General features: G+C 45.1%; 1 protein-coding gene across 1 annotated transcript in view; it reads left to right on the plus strand.

Moving 5' to 3' along the window:
- ITGA9 (integrin subunit alpha 9) overlaps window positions 1-19,660 on the plus strand; it is a 233,362-nt gene that overhangs the window by 7,858 nt on the left and 205,844 nt on the right. The window contains exons 2-5 of the mRNA XM_054190890.1: window positions 730-857; window positions 2,285-2,391; window positions 9,357-9,480; window positions 17,126-17,193. Coding sequence (XP_054046865.1) covers window positions 730-857; window positions 2,285-2,391; window positions 9,357-9,480; window positions 17,126-17,193 — 427 coding nt within the window. The remainder of the gene's footprint in view (window positions 1-729; window positions 858-2,284; window positions 2,392-9,356; window positions 9,481-17,125; window positions 17,194-19,660) is intronic.

Consider the following 19,660-nt stretch of genomic DNA (forward strand, 5'->3'; position numbering starts at 1 on the left):
GCTAAACAGTTAACTGGATCATAACGTAAGTTATTAAAAAGTGCTCATCGTCTTTCAAGGGTACATTAAGGAACCCTCTGGTCAGAGCTGTACGTTGGTGCTTCCCAGCTCTCATGTGGGATAAATAGTCCAGGTAAAGTCTTCACAGCCTTAATGATAAATGTTGGTTGACAGCAGCATGTCGTGGAAGAGATTTGCTCCTATGGTGTTGGTTGACGTTTTTTGCTGTTGTTTTTTAAAGCTATAGTTACATAAAACGTTCTGAGAATGGGGTGCCTCAACTTTCTAAACAAGCTTATTAATCTTTGCTGGCTGGCAAGCGCCGAGTTCAAATTTCATCCTCTCGTGCGTGTGTGTATTAGCTCTTGTGGGTCCTTGGATTGATAGGGATGTAGCTAAAACTGAGGAAAAATGGATGCAGCTGCTGTTGTCCATCCTAATACTTTCCTAAGTGCTTTTGGGGGGTAGGGTGTTGCTTTAAATGTGTTACAATCCTAATGGAAATTTAACTTGTTAAAGCGTTTGTGCCTTCACTGGGGAAAAATGCCTTTATTGTGTGTGGTGTTTTCAGTTTGTGAATCAATGTCATCGTTTTACAAGGTTGCTGAAAAAAGTCCTCTTGCTGAGGAAGCTCTGGCAATGTGAATCTTGATGTCGTTTGTTTATTTTTATTTTTTTTTCCCTTTTCTCCTGAAATTAATCACTTGTTACTTTGCTTTTGGTTTCCAGGGTCTTGGTTGGTGCTCCCAAGGCAGAATCTAAATACAGCACCTCTGTTCAGTCCCCAGGAGCAGTGTTTAAATGTCGAGTCCATACCAACCCTGACAGAAGATGCACAGAACTGGATATGGGGCGAGGTGGGTAGTTACAATGCTTGGGGGGAGAAGGGGAAACCAAAAAAAAAAAAGACAACCCCAACCCAAATGGCTAGCAATCCTCCTGACAGCTTCAAAGAGGCCCCAAGATGCTGAGAGGAATTAGTCACCCTCTCCTGATGGATTTTGGCAAGGCTGGACGGGGCTTTGAGCAACCTGGTCTAGTGGGAGGTGTCCCTGCCCATGGCAGAGGGGTTGGAACTGGATGATCTTTAAGGTCCCTTCCAACCCAAACCATTCTATGATTCTATTGATTTTGAGCACTAGTAGCAAAGGTGTCATATTCTCTTCAACATTATGAAATAGCGTCCCACCTCGTGTGTCCTCCCAGTGGCTCTGCTCGCTCCCTCCACCGAGTAGCCAAGCAAAGGTGGGTTTTTCCCTGCTTACCCTAAGCCACTGTCTTTTCTCCACCTGCTTCAGCGTGACTTTGCAGCATGCTGGTGGGTGTGTGAGTGGTTGGGAGCGCTGCTGCCTACGCCAGGCAGAGCTGAAGTAAGGATGCGTGGGATGACCCCGGGCGGTGTGGCGGTGAGCGCATGATGTGCAGTGTTATTAGCAATGTGGCGATCTGTGTGTTCCCTTGTAATACCGCAAAATCATTCCTTGGGTTTGCTTCTTGTGCTAAGTTGCTCTGTGAGAGTTGTGCTTGTACGCTGTTGCACGTGATCAGGATCAGCTTTGGTTTCTCTGATGTACTGTCTGAATTGGGGGAAGGTGGAGTCCTAAAGTAAGGCTCTGATGTAAAAACTTCATGCTGGATTCTGGTGGAGAAAATGGAGGCCTTTTAATATTTTGGCTTTCTTGGTGACATGCGTTTTATTGCTTTCTCTGCTTATAAAAAAGGCATGTTACTCTTGTTCATCTTTTCATGACTGAGTCAAGTAGAATTTATTTTTATGAAGCTTACATGTGTTAAAACAGTGTTTTGGCTAAGTTTGATTTGTCCTGCTACTGTAATGTAAAGTGTCTCTCATGGATTCGTGAATACTGCCTGACAGGACTAAAGGTTTAGGCCTCAATTTTTTTATTTTTTTTTAAGTGCTCCAGATCTCCTCATTTTCAAGAGCGGTTTTTGCTTTGATTGCATTCTGCAGGCAATCCCACATTTCTCCCATTGACTTCAGTGCGATGGTTTACCCAAGTAAAGCTGTGGACATGCTGTAATAGCTGCCGGCTGGGCTGTTCGGGAGAGGGTCTGTTGTCTACTATATATTTGTTGGCGCCTAGTAAGACTGAGAGCATTGTCTCAATTAATGCATAGAAGAACTGATAATCAGGATGAAAGGGAAAAGAAAAGCACTGTCAGGCAGATGTTTGATGGGCAATCTCTTTTCTTGTAGGGATTCTTTGGAGGGTATTTAAAACTCATGTCTCCTTGTCTTGCTGCCTTTCCCCTCTTTCTGTAGGCAATTCTCGGGGCATGGTCTGCGGAAAGACCTGCAAAGAAGACAGAGATGATGAATGGATGGGCGTGAGCCTGGCTAGACAGCCAAAGGCTGGTGGAAGTGTGCTGGTAAGTCCACTCTTTTCTTTGATCTCATTAAAACCGTTGCTGCTGTCTGACTTTAATGCTAAACACGTCAGGATTAATGTGTTCAGCAGTGACTGACGGAGCCCAGCTTTACAGGTAGCAAATTCTCTAGTCCCTTCCTTCAAGCGGAAGGAAAAGTGATCCCCAGCCAGAAAGCTTTATTTATAGAGGGAGGACTTCAAAGCCGTCACACCTGACTTGTGTCACCCAAGGGTTTCCTCCTAAATCTGAGGGATTAAATCTTTGAACAGAATAAATAGAACTTTTTGTCTGGGAGGTACCTGCTAGTTTTTTCTTTTTGTCATTTCCCTATGTTTATGTAGAGAATATTATGCATCCTTTTTTCCTGAGCATATGTTTTGCGTGTCAGAACTTAGCATGAAAAATGTAAGATGAGTCTTTGTGGTGATATTTTTTCATTATGTATATCAATTAAGAAGAGTTGAGAGTAGAGGTGACTTAGAGAGAGTTGTGTGTGGGTGGCTTTGTTGTCTTTGATACGGTTACCATGCAAATAGACAGATCAAGGAGAGCATATGTGGTCCTTAGGATGTGGAATTTATCTTTGCAGAACAACATTTCCTCTGTTGGAAAAAAGATAATCATAAAGAGAGCTGGGCAAAAACCTTTCTAAAATACATGGGTGTATCATGATCAATAGCTGTCTGTGTTTGCATCTGTGGTTGGGTTCTGACTGTCTACCCAAGTGAGTCTGTCTGCAGGAATGATAAATGAAATTAAAAAAAAAAATAAATTGCAACAAAATGTTGTGCATAGTATATGTGTAGGCAAATTTCAAGCTCGTATCAGAGTAACCCTGACAACAAGTTAATTCTTTGCATTGCTGTTTGGGAGTTGGAAACTTGCAGTATGACTTCAGCTTTCCAATGAGACAGGGGATTGCCCTGGTGCATGGCACCAAACTGTCCCAAAGCTGCTAGTGAGAAAGATCTAGTACAATGATTACTGTGCCAACCACCCGTGTAAGGCAAGTGGACAAAGCTGCTTCGCCCAAAGGTGTTTTTCCTCATATGCAGTTGGAAACCAAACGCTTACGATCCAAGTCTTTGCACACCAACTTCCCCATGAGGGAGCAGGTGGTTTTTATACCTTTCTTTGGTAGTACTGTGGTGTTCCATCTGATTGTCTCTCTTAGTGTACAGCTTGCCAGTGCTGTAGAGGCTGGCTGATGCTTTACCTTCCTTGGATGTTTTAAATGTGTTCAGCACTAGAGTAGGAGAGGAAAAAGGAGCATAAATGAAATACAGTGTAAACATGCATAGCAGAGCACAAAATTAAGGCATTCATGCTAGTGTAAGCAATTTGTGTTTTCGGGGGATATCCTGGTCTGTATGTGTGCTCAGAGGTCCTGTGTGACAGCTCAGGAGTAACTTGCATTGGTCAGGATAACACTATCTCGAGACACAGCATCCTCTCCGTTTTCCAGTCATTGATCTGAACTAGACAAATTCTTGTCCCGTTTTCAGAAACTCACGCGTACACTTTTTTTAGACAACGTTGAGACATTTTTGTAAAAGCAACATCTTAAAAATAAGTTTTGTGTATTTCGGCTCAAAGGGGAATGGGTTGCAGCTGATACTTAGGTGTCATCTCCCTAGACAGAAGCCCCAAAAGAAGGGAAAGCCAGTAGGGAAAAAAGCTGGGCAAGTACCAAGGCTGGGGCTGGTTGCTCAGTGGCTGAGGGAAGGCTGCAAAGGGGAGAGATGAGGGCAAGCTGTGAGGGCTTAGATTGGGGCTGAGGGGGCAGAAATTTCAGACACAAAGCAGGTTAAAGGCAAAGTGTAGCTAAAGTAAAGTGCGCAGCTGGTGGTGTGCTTATTCGGGTGCAGGTTAAGATGATAAAATGTCTCCGCAACTTACGCTGATTTAAGGAAGTCCTAAATCAGCCCTCTGACAAGATTATGCTGCCCTCATTAAGTAGATTCTGTCCAGATGCTTGAGGATGTTTAAGTGTCTGATTCTCATTGATTTCAATGAGATAGTTACCACCAAAGCACTCCATCTTAAACTACTAATTAAACATCTGTGTGTAGACAGAGCCTGGAATGAAGGCATACGGATTCCTTCCTGTATGGAGAATACCTGACTGTTTCAGGGCATTGTTACTCTCTGTTTTGAGATACTTTTTTAATGAAAAAGATTCATGACTTTCCCATAAGCAGGTGAAATTTAATTCATCTGCTCTTCTAATTTTAAAGATCAGGATTTCTTTAAAATGCAGCTGTCTTTGAAGCACCTGTGAGAAATTGGTGTTCTGAGAAGATGTGTCTGAATGTGCATTCAGAGCCACGTCTGCTGATTTTAGCTTTTTCATGAAATTACTAGATAACTCGTGAGTGATGCCCAGTACTTATGAGTATGTGGAATCTATATTGTCTGGCGTTACAGCTCTATTTGCTGCATCTCTTTCAGAGATCCCTTTAAGTCAGAGTGGTGTCTTTGTGGTCAATAGCCCTGGATGGATTTCTTTTTTTTTTTTTTTTTTTTTTTTTTCTTTTCATAAATATGGGTAGTTGCTTTTTAAACCCATGCAAACAACTATTCATACTTTGACATCCTGCGTTAGAGGAATCAGTCACAGAATCACAGAATCTTAGTGGTTGGAAGGGACCTCTGAGATCATCGAGTCCAACCACCAAAAAAAAAAAAAAAAAAAAATAGCACCCACCTACTAAACTCCACACCCACAACCCCACACAAAACACCCCACCACAAACAATAATCTTGGGCACTAGAGCATGCCCTGAAGAGCCATGTCTACACGTTTCTTAAACACCTCCAGGGATGGTGACTCCACCACCTCCCTGGGCAGGCTGTTCCAGTGCCTGACCACTCTTTCAGTAAAGTAATTCTTCCTAATATCTAATCTAAATCTCCCTTGCCGCAGCTTCATACCATTTCCTCTGGTCCTGTCGTTATTCCATAGTTTAACTGCGGATTGTATAAAGCAGTGGTTGCTTTTGCTTTGAAACTGCTTAGTGGCTTAAACTTCTGTCTTATTGGCCTTCCCCAGTTGCTGGATAAGAGTACCAGCTTCAGCAGAAAGGGGTGGTAGGGAAGGTAAGGAGTGTGCAGGGGGGCTTTAGCTGGTATTTGGTAAAGGGGGTTGTGTTTGAGCCCATCTTATGCCAGGATGTTAATGAACCAGAGTTTTATGTTTGTGTGACATGCTAAATAGAAAAGTATCAAAAAATGAGAACTTAAACAAATGAAGAAGTAAGATTTAGCTAAAAAAAGCTCTAAGTTTGCCGTTCAGTGGCTTCCTGTCCTCGGGTATGCTATCAGTCAATATTTGCATTAATCCAAGTACTGCAATAATACAGCTGAGATTGCCAGCTCTTTCCAAACTGAAACAGCAAAAGTCCTTTTACTTTTACTTTTGTTGGGAGAGGAACCGGGTGCAGTGCATTATTATTTGGAGATGAGCCACATCCTTCAGGTCTTGCGCTTCCTAAATACCTGCCACATCTGTCGTAACTCTGTTTTTTTTTTATCAAGTGTTGCCATTTTTCCTCTTAAGTAGTTGACTTAGTGGCACATTTAGTGATTGTGTCTGTGTGTCTGTGGGGAAAAAAAAAACCAACCATCAAAAGCCAAAGTCCTCCTAGGGAAGGGCAAACTGGAAGTGGTCTGACAGTCGTACATTCAAAAAGTCCCTTGTTTGGACTTTGACTTTAGGATTCAGCAGAGGGCTCTATAAGGACCGTGGGCAGTCGGCCTCTAAAGTGAAGCCTGGGTCTCTCGTGTTGCTTTTCCTGTGGTGCAAAGCCCGTGGCTGGCGTTCAATACGCAAAAGAGCAAAGTGGCTGCAGTTCTGAAATAGCCTATTCATTACACTGCAGTAATGCAGTGTCTGCCATCACTAGAGACCTCTGTGTGCTTTGTCCGGAAGCTTTTTATTTTGCTTCAAGGGTTTGCATCCTTTCTCCCTTGTTTCATGGTAGAGCCGGAGCCTGTGCCCCGGCAGCAGCTGCGGAGCACCAGAGTGTGCCAATGGCGGCCTCGTTGCACAGGGGCGCACCTATGGCTTGCATCTAAAATAGGGTGTATAAGCTGTCAGTTATTTGCAATCACCTTAGGGTAAAAAAACCCCAAAAAACAAAAAACCAAACAAAACTCACAGAAAACCCCTTTCCACAGCAGCAAATTCAGGTGACTCATCTCTGTTCTTAAGACCTCTTCAGACATGTTGCCATCAAAGAAGGAAGGCTGCAGCCACCTTTGGTAGCACATCACCTTGCCTCAGCAACATTGAATAATGCAGGGACTACGTACTGTAATCCAACTGAACATTTTTGGGAAGGCAGGAGAACTAAAAGCAGCTGTGGACGAGCCTTGTCGTGGCAGGGAGACAAATGTGCTGGTTGCCTGGCTGCAGAGAAACGAGTTTCAGGGAGGAAGAGGAGCTGCTGAACTCCTGTCCATTGGGAAAATCTCAAATTCTGCAGCTGTGGTGTGGGGGAGTCTGGGGAAGCCCCTGCTGAGATAACCGAGGTGGAGCTCATCTCTTGGAGCTACGGTTACGAGCTGTCCGCAGACTCAGGCAGTCAGTGCTAAACTGTAGTGTGCCTGTATACACAGTATGCTGAGAGTACAGAAAAGTGATCATTTAAAAAAACCAAAAACAACACCCAAAACCCAAACAAAACCCGAACCCTAACAGATTAGGTAAGTGTTCCTAGAATTGCTAAACTGAGCCCATAGCCTCCAGTTGATTTTGAACATATTTCTTAGGCAGCAGCTCCTTTTTTTTTTCTCCTTACACTGTTCTATCTTTCTTGGCCTCCACACCTCACTCCTGAGCAAAGCCTCCTGCTTCTGATGAAATGCTGCTGCTCTCCCCAACTCTGTCGTTTGTGCTCCTCTGGGAGAGATTAGTAGGTTAATTTATGTGAGTTCCTTGCAGTTTCTGAGATATAAAATATCAAGGAATTTACAATATCACAATCCTTTATTTATCTTTCCATAATTTAAAAAAATACTCTCAGTCTGTTTCCGTTTGAGTTTATATCCGGAGAGGGGGTTGACCTGACTGTCGCTTTAATAGTATGTGTCTTTATAGTACTGTCTTTAAAAGGGCTGTGCATGTGTATATTTTTGTGCTCGCAGCACAGATCCGTCAGAAGAGAAACTATTTCCTGGTTACTCTGAAAATGAGCATTTCACGTGCTGTTTTTTTCGTTGCTGTTAGATTTTGAATGAGTGGTGCATGGGGACTAAAATCGTAACTGAGCTCCTTAAAGCACGTAAAGGAGTCTCCAAAGCTGCAGTTCGTAGGACTCCTCACGTGCATTTGGCTGTCGAGCAGCGTGCCATCAGAAGCATCCTTCGTGTCATGGGTGGCAGCCTGCGCCAGGCAGTGCAGTGCAGAGTTTTCCACGGCCCCTGGAGTCCCTCGTTATCCCTCTGCAATAGCCATCTTCAGGAGATACGTGCTTCTCCTTGAGTACTGGAAGTTAGGAAAGTAATAAATATCAAACTCTAAATGCAGCACTGCTAATGGCAGGGCAGGCTTTTGCACAACTGGTTTTACTCTGTTTCAGTTTAAAAAACGAGAGCAATATTACCCTTTTATGTCTTTCTGTGGTTAAGTATATGGGAAGGGAGCTGTGTTGACGGTTGGATTGAATTTTGAGCTTCCCAGTGGTTGGTACGCTTCCCAGGTCCTTTACTGGATAGGTGACACAACTGTGCTTGTCTTATGAATATATATTTTTTTTTAATGATGTTGAGATGCTCCCATGGGAAGCTCTGAGGTCCTAAGGCAGAAAAATGGGGTAGCACAAAGGGAAGAAGACAGAGGGTGTCTTGTCTGGGGAGGATAGGGTCAAATGTGGGGATTGTGAAGGGGATGATGCAAAGTTGCCAGGAAGGTTGGAAGTATGTGGAGGAGGTGATTTGTAGCTTAGGGGCTAGTCAGTGTGCATAGGACCAAGCCTTAAATGATATAAATTGACACATCTACATTGACTTCAGTGACTTAGAACAGCTAGAGATATGGCCCGACATGTACTCAAGTTTAAAGCCCTTGCTGTTTCACATTTCATTTCTTTTTATTCCAAGTAACTCCTGAGCATCAGGCGACTTGTGGTTTGTCTGGCAGCAATGCAGTGTTAATTTTTGGAGCAAGTGGGTCCTGGGAAGGTGTGAACCAGGCTTCACGCTGCTTATGTGCCTGCATGTGTGTGGCAGTTGTACTGAGCAATGTGTCCTGGTGAGACTGGTTTAGCTCTGGTTTTGCAGCGTGATATTATTCTTCATTATGAAGGGTAAGGCACCCCAATCTCTGCAGCACACCTGCACCTTGACTGATGTTGTCAGTCTCGTTGCCACAGAATCTCTGGCATTTTCACTTTAACTCAGTACCAGTAAGCAAGGCCCAGCTCTTCTGTCACCAGAAACAAAGCCACCTTTCCCAGTGAGACAAGCCTTTGACTCACACATGCATCCTCTGGTGGGATAACCTTCTAATATGGTCTTAGTAACTTTCTGAGTCATAGCATCACTTCTGAGCCTCTTACGTGAATTCTCAATGTCTGTGTTCCCATTTTTCCCCCGTTTCTGGCTCGTCTGGGCTCTGTTGGTGCATCTTTAGTTTAGAAAAGCTTCACTGGCCGTGAGAATTCATAGACAGTGAGAGATCTTGAAATCTCCAGCATGGGCTCTGTCTTGCCCTGAGACCTGCTGTTTTCCTAGTCACGCACACATGAAGGCTAAGATCTGAGCTGCCAGGTCAGGCAGTGTCATGAGATGCGGAAGATAAGTGAGAAGATACTTTATCTAGAAAGGGGGGGGTGTAAGGGGAGGACAATGGGGCAGTGAGGGGAAGGCGATGCTGAGAGGTCCTGTTCATGCGTGCTGTGCCTTGGTCGGAAGGCTCTCCTGTGACTCTGGGTCAATAACACATGTGATATGATCTGTTTTAGGCATGTGCGCACCGCTGGAAAAACATCTACTATGAGACAGAGTACATCCTGCCCCACGGCTTCTGCAATATCATTCCCCCCAACCTGCAGTCCAACGGGAAAAAGCTCTTGCCCTGCTACGAAGGTAAAGGGTGTTGGGACTGGGAGTGGGGCTCACCTCCATTGCTGCTCTCCCATTTTATAGCTGCTGTGTTTTCCCTTTATTTCCAAAGCCATCCACAGTAACCCTCAATATTGATATTTTTATTTCTTTTTTTTTGGTAACATACGGCTGACTTCCGGCACAGCTGGGGTAGAGGTTGGGTTTTGGATGAAGTCAAAATAGTAGCAGATAGACCGAATAAGTCCTGTGTCTTAGTGTGTGTGGTTGCACTTCAGTAAAGGAATAATACATTTCTGAACTGTGTTTTTGAGGCAGCAGCTCTCTCGCCCTTAAGTGAATAATCAGTAGATATTGATCTGAACTTGGCCTTTCATGCTTTGCTGTGGCACAGAGTAAAAATCCCGAGTTATGTTGCAGCTGGGAACCAACTTGCTCATCTTAAGAAAATATTTTCATTTTTGTGTTTTGATTTATCTGAGAACTGGCGGGGTGGGGAAAGGGCTGCTTAACACCTTACTTATTTCAGGGAACTTCTGCAGCAGTTCATATGAAATTGTTTTGGGTGCCATAAGGTGTCTTGGTCCCTGTTTGGATCCTACAAAGGTCTGGATTTGTGGGGGGCATGGAGAGGGAGGGCTCCGGCTCTGAGCAGTGGGTGGCTGCGCCTGTTGATTCTGCTCCAAATCTCAAGTGTCAGCGTTTTAATTTTCCAGCTCTCATGCATTTGAGACTCGTGTATCGTGTTTCCTTTCCTAAAGACTTCAGAAGAGAGCATCTCCTCAGCCAAGAGCAATTAACTAAACCAGAGGCCATGAGTGTGTTGTTAGGAAGAAGATAGGGTATCATCTCCTAAGATTTCTCAGTCTTCAGAGGAACGCTTGAGGGAAAACACCTTCTTGGTTTCTCCTGTCTGCCCCGGGCATCATCTTTCCCCTCTTGCCTGTAGGAGCCTCAGGAAGTGTGGAAGTTCAGAGGACAAGATGCACCAGGGTTTGTTGTAGGCAAGACCTCTAATTTTATTTATTTATTTGCCTTTATTCATTCTCCCCTTTGCAAGCTGGCAGCAGCCAGCAGCAGGCTTGCCGTTGACATTAGTAAGTGGGAGAGGGATAAGGCAGTGGATGCCCCAGTGAGTTTCTCTGCTGCTGGCAAGTGGCCGTGTCCCCGTTTCTCCGCTGCTGGCAAGTGGCCGTGTCCCAGCTCAGCGGCCCATGAAGCCAGCTCTGTGACAGCTGGGTGGTCCGTTCCATGCCCACTCTCTCCTGAGGCAACTCCTCACCTCCCTCCGGGCGGGCTTTGCTTGGGAAGCTGCCACTACAAATCCATGCAACTTCTGGAGACGGAATGCATTCCTGCATTGAGCATTTCCCAGCCCTGAAATTGGTCATTATTTGAAATGTGAAGGGGTTTGAGTCTCTTGACCCAGCCATGCCAGCTGCTCTGCAGCAGGATACAAGTAAATTACGTAAGCCTTCCTGTTGTGAGCACTGTCCTACTGTATTTGTCTTCCCCCCGCCTTGTTCCTTTTCAGCAAAATCAGGATAAGGCCTCATACTGAGGGAATGCACTGCAAATCGTCCAATATTAACTTTATGGTCAACGCGGGGACGCAGTCAGGGCTCCCTCTCAGCCTATGTCACCGCTCCTGTGCCGCCTTAAAGACAGCCTGCTTGAAGCTGTGGCAGGGAGGTGGTTTCGGGAAGAGACGAACCGCTTGTGTTTTTCTGTGCGTCATGTCTTTGGAGTAAAACTGCTGCTAATCTGACAGGATATTTGCCAGGAATTGCTAGAAAATAGAAATGTGTGGGCCTAGTACACGCAGAGCAGCCAGTGGAAAATTGGCAGGGCTGGTGCAGTACTATGTTGGCTTAATTTCACTTCATGGAGTGAAAATTGGAGGTTTGGGACTGATTTTTCTCCTCCCCCCAATCAGACATGAAATCACAAAGTATCACGAGGGATGGCTGCATTTGTTTACTCCTGTATCTTTTAGGTTTTAATAAAACAAGCTTAAAGAGAGATAGCTGTGCTACGTCATGCAGAGGGATTCATTGTTTGAGCTTTGCTGTGAAACAAGATTGCAGTCATCCTCGTAACGTTTTTCTTTCACTTTCTGGAAGCAGCAGCAGAAATTCTCCTCCACTGACACTGAGGAACAGCCCAAAGGGGAGAAGCGGCAAGTCTGAAAGGGATAATAAACGTGGTGCGTGATGCAGCTGAAGTGACACTGCACTGAGGGCCTCATGGCCGTCACTGGGAGGCTGCCAGACCCATGGCTGCAAGCCCTGTAACTGGGGACTGCACCTTCGGTCCTGGAATCTCGGCCTTCTCCGGGACTTGCTGTGTGTGAATGGGTGCAGGCAGTTGTGTCCTCATTTACAGAAGCCCTGTCCTTAGCACAGCTAAGGTGATAAGCCCGCTGGTGCGGCTGCATGGTCCACAACCGGAGCTGGCTCTCGCATAACTGGCAAAGGGTGCAGGACAGTTGAGTGCACGTCAGTCTCCATCCGTGTGTGTGTGTGTGCGTGTGCACCTCAAGATGAATTATTAGCTTGTATAACAAAAGTCTTGTGCCAGAAAGGGAGAGGAGTCTGACCTTGGGACAGATGTACTTAATGCATACGGTATGTTTTCTCTCCACATAAAGCAGGCTTAATAATTAAAGACAAAGGAGGAAATGGAAATTTCCTGACTGGATGGTAGTGGTGCAACAACATAGTAGTCTCAATCCGTCTTATTCTTGTCCGGCTTCCCTGAAAGGGCTGACAGAAGTCTGGAAGCGATTGGGAGCTAATGAGAACAGCAGCAAGCCTAATAGTTAAATGCAATCTTTCTGAGTAGGAACTAATCTGGTTTATATGAGCTGGATGTCCTTTGTGGTATAGCTGGCGTATGGAGCCATGGTCTTCCAGGCAGTGCTTTCACTTGTTTATTTTTCCTGTAGTTTTAATGGCCTTCCAAAAAAAGAAAGCTGCCTCCTCATTCCCTCCTGCCCCAATGCATTCAGTTTGCAAAGAAAAAGGGTGGCCACATCTACTGTGAGAAGCAGCCCAGCTGATGGGGAGAGCTGGGATGGTTTCCTAGTTCTCTGTGGTAGGAGCTGGTGGTGGAGTTGGGCAAGACTGATGGACCTGTGGGTTAGTAAATAAGGGGATGGGCACATGCTCACTTGCCTCACCTCCAAAGGGATAAGCAACTTTTCCCACAGGGTACAGACCACATTTGGTTTTCTGGGAGCCATCAAAACATCCCTGCTTTGTGGTGCAAACCCAATACCACAATGCTAGGTCAGAAAAATTGCTACTGTTTCTTCCTAGTGTAGTGAAACACTGTCAGATAGGAAGGAAGAGGCTTCCAGTGCAAATGATAGTTTACTGTAACTGTCCACTTTGCTTCCATCTGTGAAAATGGTAGATACAGGATTTTATTGCACTGTGAAGCTTATGGTATGTTATGGCATTGAAGTCTGCTTAGAGACTTTGAGAGGTTTTCTTGGAGAAGAAGCTGAGGAGCGTTTGCCTTCGGAATCGTCAAAGCTTATCCTATTTGTTTGTATATTGTTTTATCCAATTACTTCTTCCTCAGCCCTGCTTCTCTTATAACCTGAGATCATCATGGCTACAGACCCCTACCATCTTCTTCTCTTTATTTATTCATGGCACATCTTCAAAGTCTCAGAGGCAGCCATCTCTTCCAGGCTCAGCCTCATCTTACTGCGTTGCTATCAGCTGTTGCCACAGCAGTTAGTTTAGTGGCTTGCGGTCTGTGTAATTGGGGGCGCACAGCAGTCTGCGGGCAGATGAGAAAGAACAATAAAGAAGTGTAAAAACAAAGGATCTGTTCATGACAGCAGTTATTGCCTGGAGCTACGCAGAAACTATTGAATCTGCTGTATGCTATATCTAAACCTCATGCAAATGTTGCTGTTCAGGTGTGCAAAAGCTGTGAGTTCACACAGTAACTGCACAGTTTCCTGCTGCTTGAGCTTTTCACTGCATGGATGGGTGAATGGACGGATGGCAGTGTCATACGAGTGACAGGTGTCACTGCCATGCACCAAAGTGAAAGGGAGGTAGAAGCAATTTTGGCTTTCATGCCTTTTGGGCTTATCCGCTGCTTGGGAGAGGCAGACTGGCTCTAGGGAGGAGGCAGAAGTTTCTGGGGCTGGGATGTGACAATCCAGGATGTGGGGGGCTGCTCTGGGCTGTGAGCATGGGCACATGGGTGGAAGGAGACCCAGCTGGCTTGTGGGGAGGGAGGGGGGAACCGCATGCAGGTGGGAATTCGGTGGGCTGATGAGGAGGGTTATGCTGGAGACCAGGAGCTCAGTGTCCTGGGCTGGGCTGCTGGCTCCCTGGGGAGGACTACCTCTCTCTGGATCCCTCCAAAACATGGTGCTGATCTCTGCTCGGTGTCAGTGGAGGTTTAAACAATCAAATAGCCTCGGTATCTGAGGTGTTTGGGCCTTTATGCTTCCATTTCCCCTTGCAAAATGTCATTAAAGCTGTTTTCTCTCTCAGAGGTTTTAAGAAAAGAGGTTAATTGGCGTGTATCATGTGGTCATAACGCATAATGATAAAATGGAGTCTTGATACCTGTAGGGAGGAAGGACAGTCATTGCTTTGCATCATTGCTGTATGTCATGACACATAACTGTAATGAATCCATTTATTCTGCTTCTGTAAGCTCTTTTTTTTTTTTTTCTTTTCTGAGAAGCAGTGTCAGGTATTTATCTGTCAAAATGTTTTAATGTCTTTTCCTTAGTTCACAGAAGCACAGGTTATATCCCAGCTCTTAATTTAATTGAAATGCTGCAATCCCATCTATCCACTGTTACAACCACAATGTAACTAGTTATTTAGGTGAAATGTAGGGCCATTAGTTCGAGCAGACAGTATTGACAATGTAAGTGATTTAAAAAACACTGAACATCACAGAAAAACATGAAGGGTGTCTGCGAAAATATGTGCTTCAGTGGATCTACCAACTCCATTTTTCTCAGCCACACACAACATCTCTCCCATTCCTTATGCATTGCAGTTAATAATAATTTTGTTCGTTTAAAGAATAATTGATTATTCATTGCTTGACAATGAAAACAATCTATGTGTTTCTGTTCGTTTTCTAATATGTATATTGCTGATGAAAATCAGCTGTGTTGTGTCCTCTGATGTTTGGGCTTTTGTTTCAAAGTACTCCCTGATCTGAATTTGGTGTGTCTTTTTTTGTTTGTTTGTTTGTTTTGGTTTTAGGTAGGCAAAATTATATTATCATAGAATGGGTTGGAAGGGACCTTAAAGATCATGTCATTCCACCTCCCCTGCAGTGGGCAAGGACACCTCCCACTAGACCAGGTTGCTCAAAGCCTCATCCAGCCTGGGCTTGAACACTTCCAGGGATGGGGCATCCACAGCTTCCCTGGGCAACCTGTTCTAGTGCCTCACCACCCTCACAGTAAAGAATTTCTTCCTATTATCTTATCTAAATGTAGCTTCTTTTAGTTTAAAACCATTACTCCTCTTCCTGTCACTACACTCCCTGATAAAGGGTCCCTCCCCATCTTTCCTGTAGGCCCCCTTTAGGTACTGGAAGGCTGCTATAGGGTCTCCCTGGAGCCTTCTCTTCTCCAGGCTGAAGAACCCCATTCCTTCTGCTGTCCACCTAGGGTTTTGCATGCCCTTGGTTTTTCTCTGCAGCTGAGTTGAGGGGACAGCTGGATGCGAGCTGGATCACGGGCACCCGCAGGCATGCGTGGATGGGGCCTCTCAGGCAGCTGGCATTTCATGGGGCAACAGTTTGGAGGACATTCAGGCCTCACTCAAGTCTACTTGGGAAGCCGCCATTGTGTTTGAGGCTTTGTGACATGCTGCTGAACTGTGGAAAAAAGTTCTGGAAAGCCTGCTTATATTAAAAAAAAAAAAAAAAAAAAAAAAAAAAAAAAAAAAAAAAAAAAAAAAGGAGGAGAATTTTGGAAATCCAAAATAAGAAACAAGTTTTGATTGCCTCCTGTCCCATCCTGAGGCATCCCCTGCCCTTATGTTGTCATTTGCTTGACCTAAATCTTTCGCTGTGCAAGTTAAATATGTTATGGCAATTTTCTTCTTTTATTTTAAAGCAAATTGAGCCGTGTGCTTTTTGAAGGAGACACTTAAAGAAACCGTGAGCCAAGTGTAATACAATTTCATAGGGAAATACAGCATTTTAAATCCATCAAATTGTCAGCAGCGGCCCGCTTGCAGCGGTTGGTTGTGGGCCTGACGCAGAGGGCCATTGAGGCCTGCTCTCGAAACAAATATATACGTAAGAAATCCTGTCTCATCTTGTCCCAGGTGAGGGACTCATTTGTCTTTTAAGAAGCTGTGCCCTGGCCTGGTAATTAAGATCTAGCAGGGACCGCGGCCTCTAGTGCCTAAAGGGACAGTGGGCGCTGTGTCTCGTGGTGGGCAGGCCGGGTCGGCCGTGGCTGTGCGGCCCCTGGGGTGGCTTTTCAGGCAGGGCACGGTGCTCGCTTGGGCTGCCTGAGCATTGGCCTGAGTTCCTCTAGCCCTCTACCAAAAAAAAAAAAAAAAAAAAAAAAAATCCTGTAAAGTGGGATTTTAGAAGGCATTCTCTAAAGCCTTGAGCTTTGGCATTATAAAAGCCTCCTGCCAAGTTTTCCAGACCTCCAGGGCTATGCTGGCTAGTGGCATTTTGTTCCGAATTACAGTAGGTCAAGTGCAAAATTAGGAAGAGGTAAGGTCTGTTCATGCTTCGGTACATCCTGTAAAGGGAAAACCTTCGCTGGAAGTGAAAACATCCGAATGGGACGGATGTGGAACTTGCTGGATTTTATTCTATGCAAGGGTGGGAATCCAGCCGTAGCAAAGGCGGGGCCTTTAGGACATTATTTTTCAGGAAAAGCCAGAGGGAGAAATTTGATCTCCTTGGTTCTCTGAATAAAAAAATGTTCATATCAATAAACAAATATTTTTTTTCCCAGGCAAGGAGTGCCTGGCTCTGTGAGAGAGTATATGTGGAGAGCTAGCGATTTAGAGCCTTTCTGAATAGCCATGAGCAAATGTGGGCTTCATTTCTCAGTGGAATTGTTGTCATGCATTCCCACTAGGAAACCCAAGTGTACTTCTGGCCCTTCTGGTCTGCTGGGACACACATCTGCTTTGGCAGGACCCTGCCTTGGCCAAGGGCGTTAGGCATTTGAACTGTAATTTGTGGATCAAGTCACTGTCCAGCGTGGTCTATCCAATTAAACCTCTCCCTGTGCAACCGGTGTGACCTCAGCAAATTCCTTAAAATCTGAGCATCTTTATGATGTTAGGAAGAGGCTATATATAATATATAAAGGGGGAATGGTGTGTGTGTTTGTATATATATGCACATACCACACACACAATGTTTTGAAAAAATTCTGTGAGACGGCAGGCGGTTTAAAATTAATTCCTTTTGTTCTTCAGTAAGATGAAATGCAACTCAAAAGGAACTTGCTTGGTTCCAAAGAGGCAATTTGGTCATTGATTTCATTAAATTTTTTTGTCATTTAGCGATGAGTTAATGGTGCTTACTTAAAAAAAAAAAAATAAAAAATAATCACAATTACCAGGCTATATGGTGAGAGTGTGTGCCATGCCAGGGATGACCATGGTTTGTTTTCTTCCCTTCTCACATCCAGAGTACAAGAAGAAGTATGGGGAGGAGCACGGTTCATGCCAAGCGGGGATTGCAGGCTTCTTCACCGAGGTGAGCAGGGACGCATCCATGGAAGGGATGGGGTTGGTGAAAGGTTCTCCTGCTGCGTGACCCAGGAAGGGGGCTCTGAGCACTGCTTGGACAGCAGGCTGAGCACTGACTATGGTCCCTTCCTGCCAGCAAACAGCCTCCTGCCTCATCTGCCTCCCAGGCACCTGCATCTTGCACAACGGCTGCCCAGTGGTTTGTATGTAGGTGTATGTGCAAGGGCTGTGGACAAGAATTTGTTTTGTTTAATATCTTTATCAATGATCTGGATGAGGGGATTGAATGCACCCTCAGTAAGTTTGCAGATGACACCAAACTAGGTGGGAGTGTTGATCTGCTTGAGGGTAGGAAGGCTCTACAGAGGGACCTGGACAGGCTGGATCGATAGGCCAAGGCCAATTGTATGAGATTTAATAAGTCCAAGTGCCGGGTCCTGCACTGTGGTCACAACAACCCCAAGCAATGCTAAAGGCTTGGGGAAGAGTGGCTGGAAAGCTGCCCAGCAGAGAAGGACCTGGGGGTGCTGGTGGACGGCCAGCTTAACATGAGGTGGCAGTGTGCCCAGGTGGCCAAGAAGGCCAACAGCATTCTGGCTTGTAGCAGGAATAGCATGGTCAGCAGGAGCAGGGAAGTGATCGTGCCTCTGTACTCAGCACTGGTGAGGCCTCACCTCGAGTACTGTGCTCAGTTCTGGGCCCCGCTGTGCAAGAGGGACATAGAAGTGCTGGAGCATGTCCAAAGGAGAGCTACCAGGCTGGTGAGGGGTCTGGAGACGAGGTCATATGAGGAGAGGCTGAGGGAGCTGGGCATGTTTAGCTTTAGGGCATGTTTAGCTTGGAGAAGAGGAGGCTGAGGGGAGACCTCATTGCCCTACCTGAAAGGATGCTGTAGAGAGGTGGGTATTGGCCTTTTCTCCCAAGTGAATAATGACAGGACCAGAGGAAATGGTCTGAAGTTGCGGCAGGGGAGGTTTAGATTAGATATTAGGAAGAATGACTTTACTGAAAAAGTGGTCAGGCACTGGAACAGCCTGCCCAGGGAGGTGGTTGGGTCACCATCCCTAGAGGTGTCTAAGAAACGTCTAGATATGGCATTTCAGGGCATGCTCTAGTGGCAGAGATTGTAGCTTGTTTGGTTGGACTCGATGATCTCAAAGGTCCTTTCCAACCATGAAGATTCTATGAATGAATGAATTGACTCTGAGAAACGTCCTTAGGGAATGTTTTTATTGTGTACATCCCAAAACTTGCATAGAGATATCTCTGTGTCTAACATTAACTCTGTACTTAAAGTGATCATGTAAAACAGTCCTCCCTGAATGGCTTTGTTTATATGCATCTATATGAATATATAAAGGTAGATACACATACATATACATCCATCAGTTAACCACACTTTTTTTAGTTCTGCTTTAGTTCTTTATTTCAAAAAGATGGAGGAAAAACAGCATGGTAAAATGTATGCTCCGGAGCTGTTCTGAATACCAGACGATATTCTTTCCTGGACAGAAGTCTATCAGCCATGTTTAAATTATGTCAAAGATCAATTTGTTACTTTATGTATGTATTGATGGTTTTTTGTAATGTTTCAGGGTTAGGTGTTTTTTTTTTTTTTCCTGTGGGGTGGGTGGGTGGGGTTGTTTGGTTTTGTGGTGTTTTTTTATTGTTGTTGTTTTTTAAGGGGAAAAAAAAAAGCTATTTCAGTGTCAGGCTCCTTGTTACTGTCATGTCAGGTATATACTTAATCCTAATTATGTATGCACTGGTCTGCAGAATTTATTGTCCAGGCTGATATAAGCAGAATAAAGGTGTCCTCTCTGAAACGGCAGAAGGTGATTTCCGAGTAAACTGGGATGGCAGGTGATGTTGCTACAGTGGCACTGTCTGATAACTGGAAGTTCAGCCAGCAGCAGCTGTTTCCGGGCTTGTCTGCTCTCTCCAGTCTGTTTCTGTTCCCATGCTTTAAATCCTCCTTTGCTACCCTAGTTCAAAAGATATCTTTGAACTTTCATTGCTTCAGCCTGATGGCAGCTCACTGAGCAGGAAACGCAGATAAATGGCTTTTTGGGTCAAACAGGCAAGACCCTACCATATATTCAGCGCTGCTGATGGTAGTCGTTCCTGCTGGTAAATGATCCCTTGACCTCAAGGGCACGGCTCCTCCCAAGGAAAAAAGCTGTTGCCAAGCACGTCCTTCTCTTTGGTTGGGTTTGCAGTCCTGACCCTGTAGTCTTATTAGGAAAATCCCTTGTTTAGTGTCTCCCCCTGACTGGAACTGGTCACCCAAAGGGGTCCCAAGCGTGGGAGCGTTTTCCCATAAGAATGGAGTTCACCCATGGCTTTGCACTGAATGGAGATGTGAGGCAAAGCAGCTGTCCTCGTGTCTCCTCCAGGGATGGAGAACTTACCTAGGCTTAATACGTCCCTGGCTTCATTTGGTCCCTTGCTGGAGATATTTAAAAACCACATCC

The sequence above is a fragment of the Rissa tridactyla genome, chromosome 2 (assembly GCF_028500815.1).
Source record: "Rissa tridactyla isolate bRisTri1 chromosome 2, bRisTri1.patW.cur.20221130, whole genome shotgun sequence".
NCBI classification, from domain to species: Eukaryota; Metazoa; Chordata; class Aves; order Charadriiformes; family Laridae; genus Rissa; species Rissa tridactyla.